We start from the raw sequence: 14,953 nt of genomic DNA on the forward strand, positions 1-14,953 counted from the left end.
TCGGAACTTGGGTGGATTATTTTGGACCTGGGCAACCACGCTGTGTTTTAGCATGCTCAATAATTTATGTCACTCGAAGGTCCTTCCTGCAGTAACTGTGGTGAGTATCAATACCTCGCCTGGTGCACAGGAGGTCGTGGGTTCGATCCAGACCCTGACGCCTGCTGCTGCTGTATATTTGGAGTTTGCGTCTCTCTCTCTCTCATCATCATCACGGTGGCTATGAGATGTTAACTACCTCGCCTGGTACACAGGAGGTCGTGGGTTCGATCCAGACCCTGACGCCTGCTGCTGTATATTTGGAGTTTTCGTCTCTCTCATCATCATCATCACGGTGGCTATGAGATATTAACTACCTCGCCTGGTACACAGGAGGTCGTGGGTTCGATCCAGACCCTGACGCCTGCTGCTGTATATTTGGAGTTTTCGTCTCTCTCATCATCATCACGGTGGCTATGAGATATTAACTACCTCGCCTGGTGCACAGGAGGTCGTGGGTTTGATCCAGACCCTGACGCCTGCTGCTGTATATTTGGAGTTTGCGTCTCTCTCTCTCATCATCATCACGGTGGCTATGAGATGTTAACTACCTCGCCTTGTACACAGGAGGTCGTGGGTTCGATCCAGACCCTGACGCCTTCCCGCTGTATATTTCGAGTTTGCATGTTCACCTTGGAGTCACATGGATTTTTCTCCACGTCCTCCAGTTGTTTCCTCCACATTTAGAATCGAAGTGCGTTTGGAGTATTTGGCTGCTATAAATTTCCACGCGATAAGCCACTTCGATGAGCTATCGTGTGTGGCCAGGTCGCTTCTGAAAAAGAGCTGTGTAGCTCAGTGGGGCCTTGCCTGGCAAAACAAATATAGTTTAGTTTAGTAATACGTGGTTGCCCACCAAAGGTATTTTGAATGCCTATTTAATCCTTGGCATGGGAAAATAAAACTCACATTCGTCAATAACACTTTGGCCTTAAAAATATATATATATAGAGAGGTTGAGTAGAGAGTGTGGCCTGATAAGAGAATTACATGAAAAAAATGTGTTTTCTCATAAGCAGTATTTAAATTGGCTGATGAATTATTACCTAATTGTAGCTATTGGGTAACAGACAAACCCGTTTTGATTATTGAAACGTCTCCTTTTTTAAAATAGATATTTTAGTTTAGAGTCACAGTGCTACTGACAAATGTGTTAAATTATTTCCGTTAATTAAAAACAATAATTTAGATTGATAAGGTGACCTTTAACAATGCATCTCAGACAGCCATGCAAATGAATGAGGAAAATAAGTCACCAGGGAGAGAAAGATTGAAGAAACCAGATAGAGAACTCGAAAGAGAGGAGGGCCTTGTTAAACAGATGGTGGGGTCTTCAGCCAGGACTCAAGTCTCCATCCATTATAGTAATAGGTTTTTACCCTTTCAACTGGTACAAAACTGACACCTTCATACAAGGCATCATGTTTGCAATAACCACAACACAAGCAGTCAAAATGCAAACAAAAAGAAACAACTCTGATAATGAAAGGGCAGGGAATCCCGGATGTCCGCTGGTCACTCCAGGTGCGACGCATGGGGCGTGCTTACGCACCCAGTAGAAATCTCGGAGATCTCAGTGGAGCAGCTTTTGGCTGCATCAACTCCTGGGTATATATGGTGGAGCAAGCCAATGCAAAGCCTTGGCCACAAGGAGGAGGACCGCAAACTCAACGCGGGTTTGAACTGGAAGCCAATGCAGAGGGATGAGCACAGGCGAGACGTGGCACCACTGCCAACGCAGCATCGCCAAACAATCAACAAGGATACGGTCCCCAAGTGTCTCTCCCCACCGGATGGGCGTCTTCTTCACGGGCGCAGGCTCGGAGAGCAGCAGAACGGGGATGCCCAGGTTGAGGAAGCAGTTCTTGAGGTCCTCCAGTTTCAGGCCCTGCGCCACCTTGATCAGCTCCAGTGCCACCTGCACACGCGCACACACGCGCGGCGCTGTCACTCGCAGCTACGTCGAGGTCGCACGACGTCAACATCGTCAAAAGCGACCTCGGCCAATGTCGCCCACCTCTAAACTAAAAACGAAACTATTTATTTCGCCAGGTAAGGCCCACTGAGCTATACAGTTCTGTTTCAGAAGCGAACTGGCCACACACGATAGCTCAACGAAGTGGCTTATCACGTGGACATTTTAAGCAGCAGAATACTCTAAACGCACGTTCATTCTAAATGTGGCGGGAAAACCCAGAGGACCCGGAGACAAATCCACACGACCACGGGGAGAGAAACACGCAAACTCCAAATATACAGGCGTGAAGTCATGATTGAACCCACGACCTCCCGCATACCAGGCGAGGTAGTTAACATCTCGCCACCGTGGCGCCCCATCTCGAGTGGGCGGGACGACGCAGGGTGCGAGCGCTCACCAGGCCGGACACGGCGGCGGTGGTGGTGGCGATGGCCGGGATGATGCGGCCTGCGATGCGCTTGGTCTGCGGGCGGTCGGCCAGGTCGATGCTGTACATGCACGCACGCAGGTTCGACGCCGCCAGGATGAAGTCCACGTGGGCGTTGCAGTCGTCATCCTTCTCGAACTCCAGCGCCTTCAGGCGCAGGTTGGCTGTGCGAGTGGCGGGGGGGGACAGGGGGATGGTGTCAATCATGGGGCGGCACAGCACGGCTTACCGTGTGGGTCACCTGCTTATACAGCCAACTCTTGGTTATCCAGGGGTAATGTGGAGGAGTGGTGGCCCAGATTAAAAACCAAACAAAAAAATGATGATGTAATACGGACGCAAATTTGGCCCGTACAATTCTACCCATTGTTGACCTACACGGGGGATGTGTGTGCTGCTCTTCTTGTATTTTGTCAGAAATAAAATACATATTTAAAAATATATGAACCACCAAAATGACGGCGACGACGATCGATTGCTAAGTTATCGTTGACGCAATATCGTATGATGTATTGTAGGATCACAGCAACAGTCGTGCGGGCACTGCTACTGCTAGCTGGGCCCTATATGCAGGGGAAGTTGTGTGGAGGGGGGGGGTTAGGGAAGGGGGGCATCACCTTCTGAGATGGCGCCCTCCTTGATGGTGCGGTCCAGGAGCTGCCACACCCGGCTCTCCTCCTCTCCGCTCGGCGCCAGCTTGGCCAACTCAACCTTCTTGATGCCGTCATCCGTCTCAATTTGCTGTCGGGGAAAATAAGCGGAAGAGTTGTGGAGCCGCTGCTCGACACGAGTTTGCGGTGTGTCTCTCTCTCCCCACGGTCGAGTGGATTTCCCTCCGGGTCCTCCGGTTTTTCCCTCTACATTTAGAAACATGCGTTTAGAGTATTTGGCTCCTGTCAATTTCCACATAAGTCACTTAATTGGGCTATAATTTGTGACCAGGTTGCTTCTGAAATAAAATCTATAATGCTCAATGGACCTGGTAAAAAAATATATAGTTTAGTTTAATAGTTCGACATTCGAGTCAGCGTTCGACAGGAGCAACTGGGAAGACGGGAGACGTGGGAGAAAATGAGAGCAGCCTTTGCTCTGCAGTGGAAAATTACAGGCAGACCAACACTACCAAACATTCACTCACTTCACATCGTGGAATATTTCGCCTGAGTGCATTTCACTACGGAAAATACAATGACAATGTATTACGGGCGACATGCCACAACGTATGACGGGTCACAATGCATGACGAGTCACAATGCATGAGATGTTCACTTTTTATTGACAGCCAATAGTCAGGACTGGTGATGGAGTGGCAGCCTTTGGAAGGATCACACGCGAGAGGGCGGCCACGGCAGAGGTGGTGGAGCAAGTGGAGGTCGTGTGTGGGAGTGAGCACGGGGATCAAGCGGAGTGGCGTGTGTGGGAGTGAGGGGCATCGCAGGACCACGTGGAGTGGTTACGACAAGAGGGAGGGCCCTTCGCGCAGCAGTCGATAAAATATGGATGATGATGACCATTTAATGTAACAAGTTGAAAAATGTTGTATCAGGCAATACTGCTGGTGCTCACCTTGGAGGAAGGTCTAAATTCAGGCACTGTGATGCTTTCCAGCTTTTCTAGGAGAAATTCTTTGGACAGACTCTGCAAATACATACAAAAATGCATAAAGAACATTACACGGCTGGCAATGCTGTGAGAAGGGCAGCATTACATTTACGCTTGAACGGTGGTGGTGGTGGTGGTGAAAAAAGAATTGGATTTGACATTGAGAGCGTTTTTTTTTACTCACCTGCTCGGTGTACGGAATTCCACAAACCTCCGCAAAGAGGCGAGCCGTGCTCACAACGAAACTAAAGTGCCTGCAACGTGACACCGCACAATTAAACTCCGCGCGGGCGTCACGTGAACGCAACACAAAAGCCATCAATCATCCCGGTCATCAATCATCCCGACGCGCGCGGGCTGCGGCGTCATTACCGAGGCCGGAACCCGCGAGGCGAGCGCCGGTTAGCGGCCACGCGACAAACCCCACAATCGCAAGGCTTCAGTAAAATGCACGGGCGACATGAAGAGCTTTTGCGAGGTAGTGAATTAGCGCACCGTGCTACGAAACCGGTGACCCCGAGTTTCATTCCCAGCCACGGTTAAAATGTTAGCGCCGAGAGATATTTTAATTGATCCTTGGGCAACTCCACTTTTCAAGCACTCGCACTGACCAGCATGGTGAAGTATAGTCGAACCATCCCCCATGCCCGACATGGCATTTGTGGGGGTGGGCATTGACCAACAGTGGATTTACAAATGGCTGTGTGTTATAATTTTCAGAGCTTTGTAAACTGTTTGAAGTTCTCGGTTCTACAGTCGGGGTATCACAACTTCCCAGAAGAGGGCCTCAAACCCAAGGCTTTGGTTGCATGAGACGACAAACTTCGTCTACTATGTTTGCTTACCCAGGAGCACCTCACAGAGCCTCAACACGCTTTTTCAGCAGGGTCCTGGCCAAGCTTTCGCATTAGGAGGCGATGTTGTTAAGTGAAATTCCAATTGAGTAATTTGCAGGTCATTTTTCAGCTGTGGGAAGTTTGGCCAATACCGGTGACATTTTGCCATGTGAGGAAACCGGAGGCATCCCACGCGGAACCAGTGCAGAATATAGGGGGGACAAGAACAAACACAGCAAGGCACCCGAGACTCAAAATTTAACTCAGGCCGTCAATGCTGCGAGGCTGCACCACCCAGCCTGCCACCTACTGCTGCCCGTGCCAACCCTCTAGCTCATTCACCCATGGTGCGGTGTTAATGCAACGGAGTGAACAACTGAACGTGCATTCCCAAAGCCCCAAGCGTCTGCTAAGAGTCGTGGCCAAAGAGCGTGGATATTTACAGCGGCAGCCGAGTCACCTTTACACAAATAAACAAGCGTTCAAAATAATAAACGCTCGTGAATTACGACGCAAGTCAACATTTCAGAAGATGTAAACTTACAGTTGGATGCTGGGATCAAAGATGACTGGGGTGGGTGGCCTCTTAGGAGACTGCCAAAACAATGCTGGGAGGAAAGGCAAGGCGGGGGAGTGAAATCAAACAAACACGTTTTTTTTTTTAAAATCGGAAAATACATTTTCTTGCGTTGGCAACAACATGTGCAGATGTCGTGCAGATGTCGCGTTGCCGCACACTCACAGCCATCCTTCAGCCTCGTGTCCAACGGGAAGGCGTGCAGCAGCTGCTTAGCCTGCGGGCGGCGGAGAGGGAGACACACCGGCGGCCGTGCGAGTCAATCCCCGCCGACTTGGCTGCGGGCACTCAACCGGTCGTGTGTGTTTAGAGGGTAGCGCTCTCTCTCTCTGAACGGGCACGACTAAAAGGCACGGTGGTTCAATTCGACCACACTCGGCCGCAACGCCGCAAAACAAAGGCCCGCTCTTGCGAAGGGAGATTAAAAAAAAAAAATTACGTCGCAGGGCTGTTGGAACGCGGCGCTCCGCCGTAGTCCTAACGGTGGCCGTCGGACAGAGAGAGTTGAAACTAACGCGGAGTATTTGTGCTCAAAACTACGAGGAAGGCGCCCGGGCAGACGTAGCCACAAGAACGCGAGGGTTCCTGCACCTCCGATTAGCACGGTTGGCTACATACGGTGCGAAAGAAGTTCAACATACGTACATGTCCACGGCGCGGCCAGCATGTGCTCGGGTAGCACCACACATCCCTCAAGGCACGGTCGACAGGTGCCTTTGGGCCCCGACAAGATTGTGGAACAATAACCACTGTGCTGCACTCCTGACTGGACCGTGATGGTGAACGATGTATATACATATACAGTAGAACCTCGGAGATCGAACGCACCAGAACTCGAACAAATCGGTGTTCGAACGATATTTCCGAACATTTTTTGCCCCAGAAACCGAACGAAATTCGGAGGTCAAACGGGCAATCGCGACTTGAAAGAACCTGTACGGCTGAGAGGCGTATGGGCAGTGTGCAGGACGCTTGCCCAGACAAATGGGACTCCACTTCCAAACAATAACACCAGCAACCACCTCATCCTCCTCATCACCTTCCACTCAAGCCAACAACTCTCCTTACTACAGGTAAATTGAAGTTCAATGTTCATTTATTTCATTTATTCCATATATTTATTCATTTATTCCCTTTATTTATTGTGTTTCTTGTTTTTTTGTATGATTTTATGCATGTAATTACTGTAAACTTCGTGTAAAAATGATTTATAATGAGAGATTTCTGATGTCTGGAACCAATTAATGTCATTTACATGAATTCTTATGGGGAAAATAAATTCGGTGTTCGAACAAATCGGTGTTCGAATGGCCTTCTGGAACGAATTAAGTTCGATCTCCGGGGTACCACTGTATGCTTTTTTATATGTACATTAAAAAAATCGTGCCCAAATTAAACTTTGCCTTGGTTTGACAGCACTTTGATTACTGGATCAGTTTCCAACGAAACCAAATGCCTCATATGGTCTACAAAAGGGCAGGTAAAATATATAATGGTATTTTATATTAATGTATAGTTTATAGGGTGGAATCAAGCGCACGCGTGTGGTTTAGGTACATTACAATTACCATATTCTTGGTTCTTTCGGTAAAGTCACGTAGAAGGGAAATAATAAAATAATATAAATATAAAACAATAAAATTCTCACGACGTTTCGACTGCAACACAATCAATTATCATCAGGTGTGGAATTCACAGCAAGAAATGTTTTTTTTGTGAATTTCACACCTGATAATGATTGCTTGTGTTGCAGTCGAAACGTCGTGAGAATTTTTATTGTTTTATATTAATATTATTTGATTATTTCCCTTCTACATGACTTTACCGAAAGAAGCAAGAATATGAATCCCTGCAGTCACGAAAGCTTTAAATCAAAATTTAAACAATAATTACCGTTAAGATATATAAATCTGGGTGTGGGTAGCGCGCATCACGAGATAGGGTGATAGCTAACGAGACTGGTGACACACGGGAGGGAAACGTGCCACAGAGACACGACCACTACGGATGAGGAGCAATGAGATGAGCTCATTGGCAGCAGCGAGATGGATCTTGGCATCGCAAATGGCTGACGAGGGAATGGCGAAGAGGGGAGGCCATCAACCAGCAGTGGGGAGAGATGACGGCCGATAACAAAGCAGCCTTCATGGCAAGTGTCACCAAGGGACAAGAACATTACGTGTGTAACTGTTTGTCTAAGTAATGACCCGTCAATGCCCTAATTGGCATTTTTCTACCTTTAAATGACTGAACATGCTCAGTATATGAGAGGGTGACATTAATTTTGCCACTGCCATTTCATAGTGATAATTATGAGCCGGTAAAAAAAGGCATATAAAAAGGCGATGATCTGCAAATTTTTTTTACAATATAACCACGATATTTGAAAAAATATGTTTACGCAGTGTTTATAAAACTGCGCTATGTAGCTGGCAACCTGGGTTTGATTACAAGTCACGTCTTACGCCCGTGGCGAGTGACATTTGAACCGGGTCCAGAGTAACCCTCGTCGCCAAGCCGCACTGACCCGCGTGGTGAGGTGTGTATGTACGTACGTTGAACCTCTTTCGCACCGTACTTAGCCAGCCGTGCTGATCGGAGGTGCGAGGTACGGTCAAACAACACCCGTGACCATCACCGGCATGGGGTGGTTAAGTAACAAAAAATTAGAATAAACTTCGCTTTTAAAAAAATACCGAGATTCAATTTCATGTTGAGAGAGAGGGCTTGCAAAACGCTGAGGGTGTGAGCGACCGTCTCTCCCCGCACACACAATAACAACAACCGCCATTCGCCACTAAGTGGCGGTGACGTCACCACGACGCTTGTGCCAGGCCATGTGCACCTTGAGGCCACCTGAAGTGTCGAACGCTCGCTGGCAGGAGGTCCTGGGCAGACCCAGCATGTGCCACGGGTCGACTGACCGAAATGACCGAGATGACTGGCTGATGCACCACCTTTGCCCCCTACTGTACCAACTTGCTGTACTTTAGCCACCCGGCGCTCGGCTCGTTGTCGTGAGCGTCGCTCCTCCGCCCTCCGTTGTTGTTGGAGGGCGACTGCCTCCAACTGCCCAGTAGCGTCCTTCACGAGCCTCCTCCACTGAGGCCGATCTTGACACTGCTGGTACCATTCATCAGCAAGTCCACTCAGCTCCACGTCCTGTACCACATCACTCCATCTCTTCTCTAGCCCGTGCCGCGCCCGTTTAGCCCCCTCGATCCGGCCACACACACACACACACGCGCACGCACCTTGTGGTTGAAGTACTTCTCAAACTTGACCCTGGCAAGCATCACGCACTCCTCCCAGCAGGTGCAGCGACGGCTCAGCAACTTGACGGCCTGGATGGCTCCCTCGGGGCTCTCCCCGGCGTGCAGGCGCTGCCACAGACGGAGAGACGACGCACGCTGAGCGCCGCTGGTACCATCGCTGTTGAGCGAGCAGCTGCACGTGCGCTTACAGCTGGCGCAATTCGTCGATTGTACCGATTATCCGAATCATCATCATCATCACGATCCATGGACACACAGCCTGTAGGTGTCCGCTGCACTTTTAAAAATTTCTTTCCACTTTCACTACTACGCACAAGTAGTGAAAATCTTTTTGGCACCAATCTCTTTGTGTTGTATTGTCCGAATTGTTTTTATAAAATTGGCCATTTTCACGTGGTCGATTGCTTGGGCTCGTTTAAGAAACATGGCAACCACCCCGACAACCTGTCTCCCGAAGGTGGGAAACCCCTAACCAGCGGCAGCCAGCGTGAAGGGGATTTTACGACGACGTTGAAGATGTCACCAAGCCCCGCCCATCACCTCCCGTCCAGCGGCACACGTGGGAACGGGAGGTAAAACTTCCCCCCCTCAACCATTCTGTGTTATCCGATTGGTTGCAGAGTTGACCTGATGATGTAAATAATCAGACAGCCCAGCCCAGCTCCGCTAGTCTTTCACAAACAGTCGTTCGGATGTCACAGCAGGGATCACCACGGTCCAAGACAGCAGAGCAGATACGCACCTCGAGCAAGAGCTTGGGGGACCGCTGACTCTCCCAGAACTTGGAGAAGATGGAGGGCTTGTGGGTGAAGGCACTCTCAAACTGCAGCGTGAAAAAATTGCTCTCGGTCAGCTCCTCCCGACAGCACGGTCACATGACAAGCCCTTTACCCAGGTTCTTATAAAGCCCTCACAATTAACGAAAAATGTCCTTAAATTATACAAAACAATGCCTCACTGATATTCTTGGTTCTTTCGGTAAAGTCGCGTAGAAGGGAAATAATAAAGTAATAAAAATATAAAACAATAAAAATTCTCACGACGTTTCGACTGCAATACAATCAATCATCAGGTGTGAAGTTCACAGCAAGAAATGTTTTTGTGAATTTCACACCTAATGATGATTGCTTGTGTTGCAGTCGAAACGTCATGAGAATTTTTTATTGTTTTATATTTTTATTATTTTATTATTTCCCTTCTACGTGACTTTACCGAAATAACCAAGAATATGAATCCCTGTAGTCACGAAAGCTTTAAATCAAAATTTAATGCCTCACTGAGTCGCAAGATTCTGTGTCAAGAAGCTAATATCAACATTGAAATCCTTGGCCAATTCTTTTAATGGTCATTCGGCTTCAAGCGGAAGAACTGCGGAGAAACCAGAGAAAACTACGTGTACGAGAAGACAACACGCACCACTCCCCAGGGATAGCTTCAATCCAGAGGCAGAACCGAAGCACCTCTACGATGACTTAGAACCATTGTCGTGCTGTCATCTCCTGGCCACCTCGCAGCTCAAGCCTACAACACCTGGCATTGCCAGGCAGTCTCAGGTCCAAGTACTAAGCAGGCTCGGACCTGCTTAGCTTCCGAGATCTGGCTAGATCACGTGACGCAGAGAGAACATGTCGTAGGCTGACCGTGAGCGGTGCTTCGCCATGACCGGGCGCGCTCCCCTGTGCCGTCACGATTAATTATAGAACGCGGCACTGCCGAGCTGAACATGGCCCATCGGTAAGGTGACCCCCCTCCCGTGCGCCCCGTGCCCTTTCCGAGCGAATTCATCGTTCCTCTCGTGGCCGACGCCACTCTGCGTCTCGTCGTCCGCCCGCTGCCATGGCGGGCGGGGAGCCGCTCCTGCATGATTTACGAGCGCCCCGCAACAAGACACGCAAGCCGGGAACCAGGGGACTTGGACAGGAGAGCGTTCAGGGGTTGCACGTTGAGCACATTTAACGTGCGCCCCCCCACCCGACCCCAGCCCCCACCCCCCGACCCCAGCCTCCCGCCCCAGCCCCCCCTTAATCCGTCCTCCTCTCCCAGACGACACGGCTCAGTAAGGGGACACGCGGTCAAGGCCAGGCGGGTGGTCACCACCCCGTTCAAACACGGAGGCTTCCGCGACCAATATTGTCCGCAGTAAAGGTTTTTTTTATTGGCGTGGGTTAACGACACATTGGCATTCGCCTCCCTGGAACCTCCGATTGGCACGGCTGGCTACGTACGTACGCTGCGAAATAAGTTCGACGTACACACCTTGTCGCGAGCCCACTGGATGGTGTGCTCGATGACGTTCGGGAAGGACTTGAGCGTGCAGAATGGAACCTCTTCATCCAGCGGGTCCCTCTGCAACAACAGAAGCACCCGCCGAGTGACTCGGGGTCCCAGCGCACGAGCGTAAGGCGCCAGCAAGCGAACGGAGGAGTCAAAGTGGTAAGGGTCAGCGGGAGGCCTGGCACCGACGGCGGGGTGGGGGAGTCGGGCTCAGGGGTTGTGCCACCTGGCTGTTGTAGGACTCCGTCAGGTGAGGCACCACGACCTCCACGTGACCCTTGGTGCCCATGGTGCCCGAGTCGATGAGCGGCCTCTGATTGGAGACGCAGCGGCTGTGTGTGCGGGGGACAGACAGAGCGAGAGAGAGAGGCCTGGTTAAAGGGACCTTAGCGCTAGGTCCATTGTGCGTCGTGGTGTTAGCCACCTCGGCAGTGGCTGGCAGTCTTCTCGACTAAACATTCAGCAACCAGGAATGGGTACAAGTCAGCAGTGCGGTGCACGCAGCAGTGGACGTCGAACCGTTACTAACATTGTAGTTTTGTCTTCTTGGTTCTTTCGGCATAGTCACGTAGAAGGGAAGTAATAAAATAATAAAAATAAAACATAATAAAATACAATTCTCACGACGTTTCGGCCACAACGCAAGCAGCCGTCCTCAGGTGAAGAATGAGGACGGCTGCTTGCGTTGTGGCCGAAACGTCGTAATAATTATTTCTTATGTTTTATTTGTATTATTTTATTACTTCCCTTCTACGTGACTTTACCGAAAGAACCAAGAAGATGAATCCCTGCAGTCACAAAAGCTTTAAATCGAAATTGTAGTTTTGATTTAAAGCTTTCGTGACTGCAGGGATTCATATTCTTGGTTCTTTCGGTAAAGTCACGTAGAAGGGAAACAATAAAATAATAAAAATATAAAACAAGAAAATTCTCACGACGTTTCGACTGCAACACAAGCAATCATCATCAGGTGTGATTTCACACAAAATTCTAAGGACGTTAACAAAACACGTGAAATCACACCTGATGACGATTGCTTGTGTTGCAGTCGAAACATCGTGAGAATTTTATTGATTTATATTTTTATTATTTTATTATTTCCCTTCTACGTTACTTTACCGAAAGAATCAAGAATATAACATCGTAGTTATCACCGATATTATACATTGCAACTGGATTTGGTGTAACTGTGTAGTATGTGCATTACGATGACTACGTACGGTAGCTACGAAATCACACTTGTTACCGATACCGACCCTACAGCCTCTTGTGCCGACCCAGTAATAACACCGGTTCCACGTTACTGCTCTCCAATGCTACCCAACCATCAGGTGTGTGCAGTGGCTTAATGAATACAAAGACTGGTCACCATGAAAAGACGGAAACGTGGTGGGGTCGGAGTTGAGAATGTTGGTGCTGCCGCTACACTCTAGGCTATTGCTGGAAAGAGGACCTGGTTTTATGCTGGCCCTACAACCTTGGCTAGTTCTGACACTGGCCCTACAACCTGGGTTACTGTTGAACGTACAACCTCGTCTGCTGCTGGTGCCTCGGGTCGGTGCTACCCAGGTAGCGCTGCCTACTGCTGGTGGTCACGGTCCAGACTTTGCACTTTGGGCTACGTGCAAGGGGGACAGGCAGGGGGGGGGCACAGGTGGGAAGGGGGGAGATCGCGTACCTGTCCATGTATCGCCGGGCCTCCACGTTGTCCAGGGCGTTGAGCACCAGGCTCTGGCGGCACAAGAAGTCGTCGGAAAACGTGGCCTCCGTGGCGGGCCCCACGCGGTCCAGGCGGGGCTCCACGTGCAGCTGCGGGTTGATGTCGCGCGCCACCGTCGCGCCCGTCGTGCTCTTCGGCTTCTGCGGATGGGAGCGCCGTCGTCGCGACGTCTCGCGGTCACAGCGCGTCGTCATCGTCGCAACCAACTTCCAACGCTTAACGCATCGGGGACTTCCGGCCGATGTTGGGATTGGTAATTGATTCATGGGTTAGGTCGCGCGATGAACCTTGGCAACTTTGTCTCCAAAGAGCCGATGCCGCCCGACACAGCCAAACAAATTCAACCGTCACGTGGCGTACAAGCGTTTTACGTGCCGGTTATTATTGTTGTTGTTTCGCCGTAATCGTCATCGTCACCATTGCAATCGTTGCCATGTGTAGCACGAGGGGTAGATTTTAATGTCACCAGATAAGTAACAACTCGTCAAGACAACGCGAGTCATGTTCATATTCACAAGGGAGTTTTGGGTTAAGTCACAAGTTCAAATCCTGGTCTGGGGTCGGGTCGGGGTCAATTTACAATGAGTGCCGCTTTGTGGGAAGTCCACAGCAGTTGAACAGTGGTTAGACCTGCCCCTCCCCACCCTCCCCCACCCCCGGAAGTCGTGGTTACCTGTATGTGGTGAGACCTAAACAAGAACCGTGGTTAGACCTGCCCCCCCCCCCACAACCCCCGGAAGGCGTGGTTACCTGTATGTGGTGAGACCTAAACAAGAACCGTGGTTAGACCTGCCCCCCCCCACCACCCCCGGAAGTCGTGGTTACCTGTATGTGGTGAGACCTAAACAAGAACCGTGGTTAGACCTGCCCCCCCTCCCACAACCCCCGAAAGGCGTGGTTACCTGTATGTGGTGAGACCTAAACAAGAACCGTGGTGAGACCTGCCCCCCCCCCCCACCCCCGGAAGTCGTGGTTACCTGTATGTGGTGAGACCTAAACAAGAACTGACGATTGAGGTTGGATTTCTCTATCAGGTCGGGGTCTGTAATGGTCACCTGCAAAAAACGTCACAATTCACAAGCATCGCACGTTCAGTCTCATGAAATGAACATTTCAGTAACATGCATTAGGTATAGCCCTGTGAGCGGTGAGGCTCTTGACTCGCGTGCAACCTCAACAAACAAAAACATGAACAAAGAACATCTTAAAGTGACGTTTCGCAACAGAAACGTCCAGGAAAAAACAGTAAAAATCTTCCAGAAAAAAGCACCGTATAACATTCGAGGCACCCCCAAAGTAACGTATACTCCCGCCCCGGTGTTGGCACAGGCTGACGAACGAAGCGGTCTGCTTCATTCATCAGTGGCAGAAAACCGAGAAGAGGTTCTTACCATGACTTAAAGCTTTCGTGACTGCAGGAATTCATATTCTTTGGGTCTTTCGGTAAAGTCACGTAGATAAGTTCAAAGAAATTAACAAAAAAACTACGACGCTTCGATCGCAACACAAGCGGTCGTCTGTGTTGTGATCGAAAGCTTTTTCCTCCTCATGACGACATCCACTTGTGTTGTGATCGAAACGTCGTAGCTTTTTGTTATTTTCTTCGAACCTATCTACGTGACTTTACCGACAGACCCAAAGAATATAGGTTCTTACCAGGCCACCGTGCTCCTGGTCGGTACCCACACCCAGTAAGGCCATGTTCTTCAGCATCTCGCAGCCGATGGCACCGCACCCCACCTGCCGAACAACAACGTTCGCACCTTCACGCGCGGCAGCAGGCAGAGCAAACGCATCAACCAGCCCGCAGCTCCTTCAATCGTCTCTTCCATTATCGTAAAAAATCCCTGTCATCACCATAACATATTGTCAACCTCGTCAGCATCATTACTGTTGCCAGCATCATCATCATTGTCGTCATCTTAATCACCATGATTATCATGATTGTCATCATCACTGTTGCCATCATCATCATCATCGATGCCATCAGCATCTTCCTCATTACCGTTCTCATTGGCAACATCATCATTGCCATAATCAAAAGTTGTCATCATCATCGGTATCATCATCATTGCCATAATCAACACTGTTGTCATCATCATTGGTATCAGCACCATCTTCATCACCACTGTTGTCAACGGCAACATTATCATTGTCATGATCAACACCGTTGTCATCATCATCGGTATCAGCACCATCTTCATCACCACTGTTGTCAACGGCAA

At 49.7% G+C, this 14,953-nt stretch overlaps 1 protein-coding gene across 2 annotated transcripts in view; it reads right to left on the reverse strand.

Moving 5' to 3' along the window:
- Positions 1 to 14,953, reverse strand: part of UBA6 (ubiquitin like modifier activating enzyme 6) — a 42,719-nt gene that overhangs the window by 5,354 nt on the left and 22,412 nt on the right. Inside the window, exons 17-30 of one of the 2 annotated variants that reach the window (XM_078874623.1) lie at positions 14,385 to 14,468; positions 13,706 to 13,783; positions 12,687 to 12,868; positions 11,235 to 11,340; positions 10,991 to 11,080; positions 9,477 to 9,557; positions 8,714 to 8,842; positions 5,625 to 5,676; positions 5,427 to 5,490; positions 4,231 to 4,300; positions 4,011 to 4,082; positions 3,062 to 3,185; positions 2,415 to 2,608; positions 1,830 to 1,957 (exon numbers count right to left, since the gene is read on the reverse strand). In XM_078874623.1, the coding sequence (XP_078730749.1) occupies positions 1,830 to 1,957; positions 2,415 to 2,608; positions 3,062 to 3,185; positions 4,011 to 4,082; positions 4,231 to 4,300; positions 5,427 to 5,490; positions 5,625 to 5,676; positions 8,714 to 8,842; positions 9,477 to 9,557; positions 10,991 to 11,080; positions 11,235 to 11,340; positions 12,687 to 12,868; positions 13,706 to 13,783; positions 14,385 to 14,468 (1,454 nt within the window). The remainder of the gene's footprint in view (positions 1 to 1,829; positions 1,958 to 2,414; positions 2,609 to 3,061; positions 3,186 to 4,010; positions 4,083 to 4,230; positions 4,301 to 5,426; positions 5,491 to 5,624; positions 5,677 to 8,713; positions 8,843 to 9,476; positions 9,558 to 10,990; positions 11,081 to 11,234; positions 11,341 to 12,686; positions 12,869 to 13,705; positions 13,784 to 14,384; positions 14,469 to 14,953) is intronic. The other variant, XM_078874625.1, reaches the window with a different exon arrangement.

The sequence above is a fragment of the Lampetra fluviatilis genome, chromosome 39 (assembly GCF_964198595.1).
Source record: "Lampetra fluviatilis chromosome 39, kcLamFluv1.1, whole genome shotgun sequence".
Taxonomy (NCBI): domain Eukaryota; kingdom Metazoa; phylum Chordata; class Hyperoartia; order Petromyzontiformes; family Petromyzontidae; genus Lampetra; species Lampetra fluviatilis.